Source organism: Scophthalmus maximus, chromosome 14 (genome assembly GCF_022379125.1).
Source record: "Scophthalmus maximus strain ysfricsl-2021 chromosome 14, ASM2237912v1, whole genome shotgun sequence".
Classification (NCBI taxonomy): domain Eukaryota; kingdom Metazoa; phylum Chordata; class Actinopteri; order Pleuronectiformes; family Scophthalmidae; genus Scophthalmus; species Scophthalmus maximus.
The window spans coordinates 11,538,718-11,552,953 of NC_061528.1; the positions used below are offsets into that span (position 1 = coordinate 11,538,718).

At 42.7% G+C, this 14,236-nt stretch overlaps 1 protein-coding gene across 2 annotated transcripts in view; it reads right to left on the bottom strand.

Moving 5' to 3' along the window:
• tanc1b (tetratricopeptide repeat, ankyrin repeat and coiled-coil containing 1b) overlaps positions 1 to 14,236 on the bottom strand; it is an 89,688-nt gene that overhangs the window by 65,636 nt on the left and 9,816 nt on the right. For both annotated transcript variants that reach the window (XM_035604816.2, XM_035604815.2), the window contains exon 2: positions 13,049 to 13,142. In XM_035604816.2, coding sequence (XP_035460709.2) covers positions 13,049 to 13,109 — 61 coding nt within the window. In that variant the 5' untranslated portion in view covers positions 13,110 to 13,142. The remainder of the gene's footprint in view (positions 1 to 13,048; positions 13,143 to 14,236) is intronic.

A 14,236-nucleotide genomic window follows, 5' to 3' on the forward strand; every position in this document is an offset into this window, starting at 1 on the left:
AAAATAAACGTTTAAGTACAAATCAATTAGTTGAGCAGGTCAAAGTGAGTCAATCTTAAATGCGTTCCAAACCAAAGTTCCATCTGCTGCATGTGCGGTAATGTCACAAGGATAAAAAATGAACTTTGCACTAAAACTGTATAAAAAGGAGATTTAAAACCTTAACTGGTTGAATTATGATGATATTTGCATTCTGATTATAGTGTATACAGGTTCTGTGCAGCCTTTACTCAAGCTACTTGGTAAACCATCCCCATCAAATAAAAGTCAACCAAGATAAATTAAAACCTATTTCCTGTGTCATGCATGCACCTAAGCATCCCACATTTCCCCTGCTTACATGCTACTCACTGTAGCTGAAGGCTTTCAAACGTCTTTCATGGGTCTAAATCTGGATAATACCTTTCGCCTTTCAAGTAAATCTATGCAATGGAATGTGATGTGTCACTCGTTGAGAGGGAGAATGCATGGGCCCATGGAAAGATGCAGAACCTGTCCAGCAGAGGTGAGAACCAGCAAATAAAATGATAGAACCTCAAGTTGTTCTGTGTGGGGTTACGCCAGATGACGGAAAAAGAACCGCAGTGTACAAAGTACCATAGGCGCGTTACAATACAGACGCCCTGCCATAAAAATGACTCTGTGGAAACTGTCTGATTTCTGAATACAGTAAGTGCTGTGCCCACAGTGTCATATAATAAGCAATAAAAGCCAATTATGGTGAAGCTTGTGATGTGCGTTTTAATGTGTAATTTCTTTAGGCGTCTGTGTTGTTGAGGGTCTACATGTGAACATTGTAATTGTTTATAATGCATTTATCCTGTGCTATATGCAAATACCACAGATTTAACCTCTCAGTCATAATCACAAAACCAGTGATAAAAGTGAGTGATAGTAAGTGGAATATTAATTAATTGTGCGCACAGTAATAAAGATGTGATTATCAGATTTTCAGCGAGTTGAGGTAGAATGCTACAGGGAAACTTCTAAAGGTACAAAAACCTGACTTGAGAGTGTATTTTTATTATCATTTACATTACATTTTACTCATTTGGCAGACACTTCTCTCAAAACGAGACTTACACCTGAGGGGACGACACTGAAGCGGCTGTGCAGCAGGAGAGATTGAAGTAAATACTTAGTGCTAAATCTGTTCACTAGGACAAAGAGTAAGAGATCAGTGCTAATTTAGGGACGTTAGGATGTTAGAGGTGTTAGGAGAGGAGGTACCCAGAAGAAAAGAGTCGTCAAGAGGTTCTCTAAAGCTAGAGAGGACTGGGACGCCAGTGTGCTGATAGGACGAACCAGAAATGAGAACAGTCTGGACTGTGATTGCATGGTGTGCAGGGATGGCAGTGCCAGACAACGTTCCATGGAGGAGCAGACTCGCCATGAGGGAATCAAACTGCAAAACCATGTAGTGTAGCAAAGTCTCAAAAATCATGATATACTGTGTATGTCACAGACAGAATAACTGAATTACCAGAGTGGAGATTGTCCGTAGTGTTCGTTCCAAACAACCCGCCTTCCACAAACACCAGTATTTACTTTGCAAAATACAGTATGTTGGCAAAAGCCTCTTATTCTAAAAAAGAAAAAAGTCTATTCAAACAATATATATTATATTTTCTCTCCACATGCATATATACTGTATGCACCCACACACAGACAGACACAAAGATACTCCATTAGCTTCTCACTAGTTGATTTTATGGACCACAGAGAGAATGAAGAAGGGCTATAATTAATGCAGATTCTTTCAGTCGACACACAAAACACGATGACCATAGGACACTCCACCAAAGGGGCAATTCTCCCGCAAGACTGAGTGCCAATGTGGAGTCCCTGTGTACTTCCGAGACCAGGGTGACAGTCTCACAAAAGCTGTCATGGTTAACACACAACTACCCACAGAGAGGAGAGTGAGCCAGACAACGGGGACTACAGAGTGGGGGGAGGGTCTTTGGTGAAAGTCGCCTACTATGATGATGAAGGGCATATTAGAGCTAATATGTTAATGAGATGCGAAAATGTCTGGTTCAGAATTCACTGAACAACCTAACGCAGAGATGCCACGCAACCAGCCCATCAAACATCGAACTTGTATAACTTCATGTCTGGTGCAGAATAAGGGGCACAGGGAACAAAAGTTAACCGATGCGACGTCTCTTTCCTAAAGCCTCAAATTTACCGTATTTTAAGTAAATTAACAGACTGTCTCCCCGTAGGCATTCTTTTCAACCACGAAATGTCAATTTATCCTGCAACAGCCAAATTCCACTAGATCTTCGAGTGCACAGACCAACTCTGTAAAACTAATTTGAAAAGATTACTCATCTATGCTGGTGGCCTCTGATGAGAGAAAACAACTCTGACAGGGTCTTTCGGTTTTAGCTTGCTGGAAACAGGGACAGTTCCCGCAGCTCTGAAACCCTCAACTCAAATTTATATGCACTCGATAATGAAAATAAATTAACTGCTTCACGCAAAGTTAAGACGCTGTAGGCAAGGCGAGACGGCAAAACGTTTTGAATCCATAAACAGTGAGAATGTGCAGCTCTGAAGCGAGCTCTGCAGTGGCCTGAGCTCTGGAATGCCTTCCACACAGGCCCAAGAGGAAGAGGGACTCACAGGGAGGGTGTGTGTGTCCTGGGGAAGACGGAATAGAGGAGGAGGAGGAGGGGGATGAGGAGAAGGGCAACACCTCACAGGCACCATTACATTTTCCATTCTCCTTCATAAATGATCAATTTCAGGCTTTATCATGCTTTATTTCAATCCATACAGGGGACACTCAGTGGGAATGTCAATAAAGAATCCGAGAGAGGAGCGTTTGCTGTGTGATAGGATGTTATGATGAATACAGATGAACTGCTTGACCAGTAAAGACAGTGCTGAGAAACTGTGCCACAACTGTGAAAACATACATTACCAACCCATGACGGAGAGGTCTTACAAAGGTGCAATTGTAATGTTTAAAAGTGTTTACTCCAACAGTCATTCTCAAGGTTAATGCTCAGTAAAGTCTTCTTCAAAATGTGTCTATTTCTACCACTGCAATGCACGGTTACAGAGTTAAGGTGTGTTCAGACCAAATGTAAAGCAAATTTTTGTTCACGAGGCGAGATTACAAACAAAGTCAAAGCAAAGACGTGATTAGAAGCGGTGCTCCGGGGGGACACGAGTGACGCGAAAAGACAAAATTTGCTTCAACTGGTCGAGTTGAAATATTTAAACTTGAGCGAAAGATTTGTGTGATGCAATGCCGCGAAAGCCAATCAGCATTGAGATTCTCCCACATCACTGGCATCCCCGGAGAAAACGGGGGGGGGTCGTGTTTACTACCCGGATGAGTAACCAAATTATCCTGCGGCCAAACTCGCACGTGGCGCAAAAATTTGCTTCGCGTTTGGCCTTAGAGTGAAGGTAAGTAAAACCTGAAAATTCCAATGTGTAATTCTTTTACTTGGAAGAGAAATTAAAAGTTACAAATGCGGGTTTCCCAGTCAGAAAACCCCACCAGAGAAATTGTCCACTGATAAGACACTCCTTATGTGACTGAAGCCTTGTAAACAGCAGCTAATATGGTGGCATTCAACATTACAGCAGCCAATCCATCTCCTTTCTCTGTGTTAATGTCTCTTAATGTTGTTCTTATGTTCTTTCTGGTCGTATCACTGATAAACTGTCCAGGCACAAGATGATGATTTATTAACTCAATAACAAAGTCTTGATTTGGAATAAAAAGCACCACTACATGGCAACTTGGGACAGTTGTTGAGCTACAGATGCATTAATGTTTCTGCAGAATGAATTTATGGTGTCATATTGCAATGGAGAATGATATCTGGCTTCTATGTGTGTGTACTGGGAGAGTGACAATAAAGAACTTGAAAGTTAAAGCCATAAAATGTCTCACATGGGTTAAGCATGGGGTTAATTACAACAATGTCCTCTACAAGTCATGGAAACAGCTGGTACAGTCAAAGCAGAGGACAGATGGATGATGAATGACCAAGCACACTTGTCCTCACCATGATCAATCATCTTAACGCTGCGAACACGACTCGGAGGCCACGGTGCTTCAAGGTAGAAGCTCCACAACACAGCCAGACAAGAGAAGGGCAAGAGTTTTCAGCTGCCGCACATTTTCCGAATTCTCCGTCAGAGTTCGGGGCTTTTCACTGTTCCACTTCCAATTTATGACTCACGTCTGTTGACAATATGTAAAAGGCAAACTCCACACAGACAAACGTGGAATTTGTCTCCTGGCACAAGTGCAATATGGCCTGGAGTCATGTGTTGCCATGGAGACCTGGTGTAACAACAGATTTGGGCCGCCATTAGCACAGATCATTAGGCAGCGCTTCCTCTGGGGCCAGGTGAGGTCATGAGAACATCACTAACTCCTGGACAACAGCCTGTTCAATCATTTTAAATGGGCCAGATATGGCACAAAGGCTTTCCATCCAATCCCTCCAAAGAGCCTAATCCCATAAGAAAACAAGGCCCAAAGCAAATCTTGCAGCTTTGTACTATTTTTAGCATAAATTACATATAGTTTTGACAAGAACTTCTTCAACCATTAGCAGTGCGTTATTGTCCTTATGTCCATTTCTTATTTTCAAGATTAACAATAAAGGAAAATTACCCCCACGACACTAAAGAGGCATCTTTCACAACTCCTACAGCTCTTAGCCGCAATGCATATGCTGCCCACTTTTGATAGGCCTTATTAAACTTCACAAACTAAGTTTCCAACAAAGATAAAGGTAAAATAAGAGTTGTACATATGAAGAGGGGGCACTCTGCACAAAATGCTCCTTTCTCCAGTGAGCACCATTCCCTGTTCCTTTGAGGCCTGGCACAAAGGAGGCGAGGTCATTAGTTCAGCCTGTCTCAAACCCTCCTGAGCAAGAGATGGTAAGACATTCATCCATGGGCACAATTGCAAAAAAAAAAGGGGGAGAGAGAGTGAGAGCGAGAGAGTCTCTGTGTTCAGAAATGCAGAACAGAGAAAGATAGCGATAGAGGACGGAGAGAGGGGCCCCATGCCCAAGACTGAACAGAGGTCTCCACAAACACCCACACAGACTTTTCATGGAGTCAGACACTGTGACAGCATGGGTTTGTGTCGGCATTGAAAGACGGCGATGTATGAGAAAAAAAAAACAGACCTAAAAAAAATGAAAAATATCAAAGTGAATTAAAGAAGTGATGAACAATTAGTATTTTGTTTATCCTGAGGATGACAGGATAGTCCTCCGCATAAAAGAGGGGGACACTAAGTCGTCATTAAGATCACGAAGGATGTTAGAGGTGTGAAAGCTGAATGGAAAATCAGACAGGAGGAATGTGTCTGCCCGGGCAGGTCACGCTGTAATTAGAAAAACCTGTGGCCTGCCGACCTCTCCAGCCAATGAACTGCCACAACAGACGCTATCACCTCTTCAAAGACCATCTAAAAACACCCAGGCATGTTAACTGATAAACTGTTTTCCCTCTTCTTTGAAGTGGGAGAAAAAACTGTTTGCCCATAGATGTGGGGGCGGTGGGATAAAGCGGAACTATGACTGTGTGTGTGTGTTGCTGCAGTGTAGATGACATCACCCCCTGCTTCTCCCGAGTCCTCATGCATTTGTTTGGCTTCATGCCGTTGCTGTGCACACCACTTCCAAGGGCACAAGCAACGTCGATGCTGAGTGTGTGCGAGAGCCAAATTAGGGCAATGGAGAGTGATCACCGGGCTGCCACAGCAGACAGTGCGCCTCTAGGAACCAGGGAAGCATTTCCCCAAATTCCTACAAGCCAGAAGACGCCGAGCAGGAAGAACGCTGCCAGATTTGACCATCAGCTACTGGATTTCGCCGTCCATCAACAAAAAAGCATGGGATGCAAATGATAAAAACTCAATTATGTCTACGAGGAAAACTAATCAACAAATACATTAATGTGCCATAACAAATGCTTTAAATACAGTGGAATGGCGATATTCTCTGTTGCAAAGAAACAATATGCATCAATACCATTCATTGACTCACTTTACATGATAGCAACAGTAACCATGAAAACGTGTCTGCAGCAAGAGGACAGGTAAGTTCCTTGCTCCTGAGGGGTCTGGGCAACATAACAACCCCATCCACCACAACAAAAAACTGGTGTCAGGGTGACTAAAAAAGTGAAATGAAATCATGTTTCACCAACTCCTTCAGTGATGTGATTCTACCTTCACATAAAATACATAGGGTCAATTTCTGACATGGAACTTCAAGTATGCAATATGTGCTGCATTTAAGTTGCGAGAACAACGTTGTTGTTCAAGTCACGACAAAAATCCACGCTGCTTTATTCCCTTTTTTGAAATGTACATTTTGCTCATGTTTATAACAACACATTATGGAATCTGGATATGAAGTAACATGAGACCAATGTTAATCATTAAGCGGAATTAACAAGTTTGAGGCCACTTTGATGTGATTACAAACGCATGTGGTTCAAAGACTTCCTTCTTATACGGCTTCAGTCATGTGATGTGAAAATTGAATGTAGCAGCGGCCAGTGTTTGTTATAAAAGTCTGTGCAAATAGAAAAACAGCGAGACTGGCAGTCAGACCAGGATCACTGCTTTCCCCCTGATGGCCCTTGTTTTACTTTTCAGAAGGAGAGACAGGGAGTGTCTTATGTGAACACACCTGAGGTTTGTGGGCGTGTGTGGGTGTGTGTGTGTGTTTGTATAAATGTACATGACTGAGTGTGTGCGAGCAAAAGATGTGGTTTGAGCTACGCCCTGCTAATCGTTGCCTGCTGGCTGCACTGTGCTTTGATAGCCGTGCAGGTCTGTGCTCTCAATGGTCTCCTTTGTAAATCAGGTGCATTCTTTTCTCAACCATTTCAAATCCTAGCACAACTGTCTGGACATGAAAATCCAGACAAACAGGACTGGGAGCAAAAATAGCAAACACGGGCAAAAAAAACCCCGAACTGGACAGTTGTGTACGGGTGTTCTTTATGTGAGACGGATTAAACACATTTATTATAGAGTGTTTAGTCTTAAAAGCTCAAGTGGCGAAGACGAAGCCCAGCTTTATGGCTGTATGAGGCCGTTCACTACGAAGTGTGTTCCAAAAGGAAAACCATGAGCTGATGATAAAGGAGTCAGTGGTTCTGGTCTGAACAGTACTTATTATGGTTAATCAAAGGATGTTAATTATGTCTCTTGAGGTTGCTTGCCTCTCATTCTCTCTCTCTGTATATGTGTGTGTGTGTGTGTGTGTGTGTGTGTGTCATAACGAGGAGTGTGTCTTTTTTGTCCTGTGTAGTTCACATATTGTATATAATCTGTGGTCTAGACATCCCATGGTTGACTGTGTGCATCTTGGTCATCTTTGTCCTGTTTCAGCACAGGCAACTTTTAATTTTGCAACACCAATCCCCCCCCCCCAAAAAAGAAATGCCTGTCACCTCAGTGTTTCAGTGTCAAAGCACACAAATGCGCCTTTCAATGATGAAGCGATCCCCCAACTCATCATACAAATTTTCATCCAGCAAAAAGCAGACCTACATCATACATTCCTAATTCACCTGGAGCACACATTATCCTAGGGCCTAAGAGCAGCTTTCCAAATAAAAATAAAAATGTCAAAGCTTCCACCCACGACAGAAGGAACAAGCCACAGGACAAGGAGGAAGCATGTCTCAAAATGAATGCGGTAGATATGGCTGCAGAGGAGGCTGCCACCCAGCTGTTCACAGAGGAGAACCAGGAGAACACAGGCAACTCTGACACTGTGAACCTGTGGGCAGACTCCTGAGGTCCTGGGCAGTGTTTGTTCATGTCTGAGAGGAGAGTCGGCCACCGTGTGTTTGTCGGTGAAAGAGTTCGCTGTGATCCTGACCTTGGTGTAGAGTTTTCCCCCTGCTGGTGTTGGAAGAGTGCACCAATCCAGTCAAAAATAAAACACCTCAGACAAGAAACAATGTTCCTGTGTCACACATTTGACTAACACAAGACCCTTTTCTTTAAGCAGATGAGAGATCATTACTTTTTTTCTGAAGCCACTGTGTTTGGTACACACTTAAAGAATCATTTCCATTTCTCCAGAAATTATTCCTGAGCTAATGCAATATAACGTTTCAGCTGCATTGTCAAAAGCTCGAGACTATGTGGTCATTTCCTGGGTTATCATTTATTTCATATGGTTACAATTTTATATTTGCTCAGTAGCCAATTTTTTTTAAAAGCTGCTTTTGTTTTGGATAAACAAAAGTCCATCAGAACCTCCTTTTTTATGTTTGAACAAATAACCGGTCAGCCACCTGTGGTTATTGTTTATTGAGGGCAGTCCTCCCATAACAGTAAAAATTCCTGATGTTGAACCCCTGAGGGCAGCTAAAAGAAAAAGAACACAAAACAGGGAAGGAATCTCTGCAATGTCTGCCCTTGTATTTAACTGTATCACGGCTGTATAGGACGATCCAGAAAACACAAGAGAGACACAGAAGAATAAGAATAAGATTATTTCAACACCTCACTGGGATGCAGCATGAAGGGCAAACCCTATACGAACTCTATCGCCGCTGTTGTGCTGCCAAATTCAAGAACCACGTGAAAAATGCTACAAACACAACAGAGTGCTGCCTCTTAATCAATTTGCTGTGGCCTGACCCCCCAAGCAACAAATCACTGTTTCATGTCTAAACGGCCAAGGAGCTCGCGGAAACTGCAGAGACAGCATGTACCAGTCACCGCCACAGCTGAGGCAACAGAGTGCAGCACTTGATGGTCTCTCGTAGGTTTCTACATGGGTCTTCTACATCATGAATATTCCCTTCATCTTTCACTTAATCTTTCTCCTAATCGGAGACTGCCTCTTAAAAAAAAAATTAAGGATTAGAGGCTTGAATTATTCTGCAAGTCAGCGAAACCAGTGTTCACCCCATGCTGTGGGAGACCTTGATAACGATTAAAGTATTGTGGCCACATCTTCCTTCTGTGCATTTGTCATCAAAAAGAATCTCAGGTGCACAAATCATTTGCTTAATAGATAATCCTCAATCTTTGACTCATGTCAAATCTGAACACTGTATCTTATGTCACTGCTGACAGCGTGCCATGCACAGGGGGACCCCCCCCCCCCCCCCCATGCCTGCAGGTCAACAACAGGGCTGCCGTCTCCCGTCCAGCCAGGTGCCTGATTGGCCTCTGTCTCCATCCTGCCAAACGAAAAGAGAAAAGCCCTGCCAACTGGTGGTGGCTGCATATCTGTTTTTGTGTGTGTGTGTGTGTGTGTGTGTGTGTGTGTGTGTGTGTGTGTGTGTGTGTGTGTGTGTGTGTGTGTGTGTGTGTGTGTCGTTCAGGGGGGTTGGAGGAATAAACAGCTGAAACTGTTGTCAGGCTGCACGTTAGTGTGATTAACACTGAGTCACCCGCAACAGACAGACAACTGTCTGGCAGCTGCCTCAAGCAGCCAAGCTCATTGAGTGGGTAAGCACCAAGTTGGAGGGTCTTCGAGGCATTTACCCCATCCACACACAGTCACCTTCAGAGATTAAAGCAGATTCAAACGTACCATTTCTCTGGGTCACATCATGAGCCGACTGAAGATACCAGGGCATCAGCGGCAGCAAGCAGCAGTACACTTCACTCAAGACAGTGGGACTTTAAAGGGAGACAGATACTGCTCTCCTCCGTGAGAACAACCAGACAGAAAACTGTTTTTTTTTTTTTAAAAAAAGGGAAAAAAGCATTGAATCTTGATTGGAAAACACCAACCCGTCCTAACATGTCCATCATATGGATTTGACATGGCTTGAAAAAAACTTCAGCCAAAAACTAGAGATGCACCTATTTCTTGGTCTGTTATCAAGTCATATCAATTATTACAATCATTATTAGATCTAAGAATATGAATATTTCCTTCTGCAGGCTGGTAAAAAAGAAACAATCGATTATATGTGACTTGCTTATCAGCAGTGTGGACTGGCATCAATAAGTATGCCCAGTCTGCAGTGCTCAGTACTTCACATTAAAAGATATAACAGAGCTGTACTAAAGAATCAAGTGGGTTTAAACCAAATACTTACGTTAGATTAATTCTGTGGGGGGAACCAAGAGGAGAATCACAGCCATGCACAGGCCGCCTTCCACCGGCAATTAATATCAGCTCCCTACAGCCAAGTCAAAACACTGCTGTCTTCAAGAATGTTCCCATCAAGAGGAGTGTGACATGAAAACAGAATCACACAGACTTGTCCCGTGATTGGATACTGTCCAAAAACCATTCTACCAACTTGGATTAAGAAATATGTTTTGCTGAGAAATAAAAACCGGACACTGCTGTGAATTACTAGGATGTTGTAGGTGAAACTCGCAGTAAAACCTGAGGGGGCCTGTATCCTGAAAGCGAGGACCAATTAAAGCACTGTTTGATTTGTTTTTTTACAATATAATCATCTTCTTGTGCCTTGGGGTCTCAAATCTATTAACTTCAAGTGAGGCTTACTTGCGATGCAACCCTTCTCAGAAAACGTTCACATCAAAGGCAACAGGCCACAGCAAACTAGCGTCCCACTTTCAGAATGGCGTGGCACCATAAAAAACTACTTACAGGGATTAAAATGGCCAATTCCAAACAGATCCCTTACAGATTGAGTCGAGAAGAGGCAAGCGAGGAGGAGGAGGAAGGATCTAGGAGGAGCGCAAGAGACTAAATTAGCAAACTGTGAGTTTTTGTGGTCTTGGCAATGGGGAGATCCCAAAGGAGAGCTAATGACTGTGGTGGTATCTGGCACGGGGGCCGAGTTTCCTTGACTGCTTTAAAGTTTCCTCCAGTCCATAGCCACCATGTCATGAGCAACATATGCTGAGCTATCTGGCAAATTATACCATTATCAAGGTCCTTCCTTCAACTTCCACTATAGTATGTTGAGAAGATTTTACAGGAACTTTGTCCTTCTGGTCCCTCTGAAGCAAGGACAGTCTGCACAGTCTGTTCCTGTATGAAAACAGGCAGGTCAATGAAAAACAACCTCTAGAGGAACCAGGCTGTAAAATGGCATCAACAACTAAAATAACTATTTGTTGTAAATGTACACTGTGCTATTTAAATCTATCTTGTAGTAATGCTTTTATAAAATGATAAAAGGGAAAGGACTGCTGTTTCTAAATTAAATAATTAACAAGAAAAACAATTTTCAGCAATCTGCAAAAAACATAATCTGCCGAGAACAAAATATTCAGGCTTTCCAAATAAACTTATAAAATAAGTCTGGCGTTTCAACCAGTTTCTACCAAACAAATCCTTTACCAGCTGAATAGAATTTAAACATGGCAAGACAACAGAAACACATATAATCAAGTGGATGACAAAACTCCACTGCACAGAACATTTAATCTTAACAGGTTTCTCTTCCAAACCGCTTGGGATCAAAATGAAATCTTTATTCAAGCCATGCAGAAGAAGCAGTGAATATTTTATGTGCAATATGGTACTGTCTTGTCTAGGAGACCATTAACTATATTGCAGTGTGGCCAATTTGATTAACGCAGCCTTCCCCATCAGGGTTCCTGTGGTACCAACTTCATTTTCGGCTGCCAGGAAGGGCCTGAATTACCAAACAGGTCCTCTTCAAGAACTGGCGAGTAAACTGGGTGGTCGAAACGCGACACAAGACTTTCAATGCAACTTACAATTTGAAATCACAGTGTTTAAGTCATTAAAACTTCTTTCAAGAGCCTTTATTAAGATAATTAGAGAGATAGCTCTTATTTAATACAGCCTATTTCAGGTAATTTGCCAACAATTTCGCAGTGATTATCCCGATTACTTTGAGTCTGACCTCCCAAAAAAAAAAAAAAAAAAAAGTGAAGTAGAGATGTGTGTGGAGATTCTCAATCATCCAGGTCATAGTTATCCAAAGGGACGTTGAATCAGGAGTAACTGGACCAGGTTGTAGATTCTTGAGGACGTTTCACCTCTCGTCCAAGAGGCTTCTTCAGTTCAGTTCCTCTTGGGTGAGAGGTGAAAACGTCTTTGAGGATCTTCAACCAAGTCTAGTCGCTCCTGATTCAACGACCCCTTCGGATGCAGTAGAGATATCTGTCCTGTGCAGGGTCAGCAGTGGGACAAAGTGACCACCGCAAGCTGTTGTCTCCCTGTGACCTCTCATCTGTCTTAAGAGCTCTAAACAACGCAGAGGAGTGGCCAGGTTTTATTGTACCAGCATGAGAAAAGGGGAGAGAGCTGCTTTGGCTTGATGGATGGGCTCCAACTGGGAGAGCAAGGCTGGGATAAAGAAGCTGTGTCCCGCCATAAAACTCTGCTGCTCCCGGCTTTCACGTACACAAAACCGCCTGCATTTAAGTGTATACGTATGTGGGTGAGGGAGTGTGTCAGTGTGTGCATCTGGAAACCGGGAATCTGTGGTGTCAGGGTGATTCATACATACATGCGAGACAGGCTGCAACAACTTGATAGCACTTGACAGCAGACTATACATAAAAGTCTTCAACCATAACTCCCCCCCTCTGTGCTGTACTGGAGAGCAGCGGAGGTGATTTTTGCGTAAAGCAAAACAAGACACCTTCCCCTTTAATCTTCACGTCGACTGTTGAGTGAAGCAATCAGGTCAGACACAGGCAGAACGAGCAGAACTATGAGACGTGTAACTACTGTACTGCCTTGTTCGAGCCGGTCCTGAGGTGGTGAAGCAAGTCTAGGCTAGTAGATGCAGTCTAAGCATAAATGGTCAACCTGCCATGTCAAGACGGAGCATTGATGCAGGGCCATTGTATGAAAAAGAGATTAGTCAACATTGTCAGTGACTCATGTTCAGTCAGGTTGGAAAATACAGATTTCTGAAGGAAAAGAAAACATCTGTTATAACACATTGGCCAGGATGTCTCTACAGACAAAATGTAAGAGAAAAAAGATGGACTGGACTGAGAGTTAGAAGTATTCTATGAATGTTTAATGACTGCCTTGGGAAACTTGGAAACTTTTTTTCAAGATCCAAGCTTGCCATTTTTTCCACTTGATATTCCACATACCTGAATCCTTCTTGCTACCCTTGCCTCCATCTCTGTTCTTCTTCAGCACTGCCTTAAACATGGCAAGATTCCTGAACTCCTCTCTGTAGAGTTCCTGGACAAAAAGAAAGCACATTTTTTTGATTACTCACAGCCATGACAAAACAAGGAAAACCATGGAGATCATCCAACAACATAAACAGGTCTATTTTTATTCATGGGACAGAAAAGGAAGCCATTTCCTCTTCTCACCAGAAAATAAACTACTATATTGTATCCTCAAAAACAATTGAAGTTTTTCCCCCCAATACTATCCAAACAATACAAAATGTGTCCTGGAAAACCTAACATAGCAATGGCAGAACAGTGTATATCCGCATTTCATACTGCTTAGATGGCACCCGTCTGGGAGTTTTCCCACAGCGCTCCCAATCCTGCAGGTCATCAGTGGAGGGGCACATGGAAAGAATGCTCTAATATTTAAACAGAAAAGGACAAGTTGTGCTATCTTGTTATGCAGGAAAACACTGTGTCGAATGCCATGAATTCCACATGTTATTGATGCTATGTGGCTGAACTTGGGGTGTTTGCAATTGCTTTCCTCGGTTGTTCCCAAACTGGTGTGCATTCTGAATCCCTCGAGCTAAACGGTATAACATGAACTCAAGGTCTTAGCCTGGAAATGCTTATTTGCTTAGGAATTATTTATAGACTCCAGGAGAAGCACAATGGTAAAAAACATGCTTAACTAAACACAAAAGAAGCTAGAAAAGCTAATTGTTTTTAGTTACCCAACCCCTTAAACATAGTTTGACTGCTTTAGTGCACCCTGCTATATAAATAGAAGCAATCTTTCCAAGGAAGAGAAAAGAAAGGTTTCAACCAAATAAGGATATGCCTTCTCCAAACAAAACACAGACTCCTTGAGCTGAGTCCTTAACCCCCCAGAGTCAAGGCTTTAAACATCTAGGTCCTGTTACTGCTGCAGAGAGAGAGGCTATCGATCCACCCTTTCCTCTTTGATGGTGTCAAATGAAACCCTGTGAAGCAAAGCTTCCAATGAATCAGTTATTGGAGGTGCAGTTGTTTGGGGCAAATCCCTGATGAGCTTCTGCATCTCATCTCAGCCTTGACTACTGAAAAAAATTACTTGTCATGGGCCTTTACTCCACCAAGCCAAAAATAAAAATCAAGATTATCAGTGAAGTT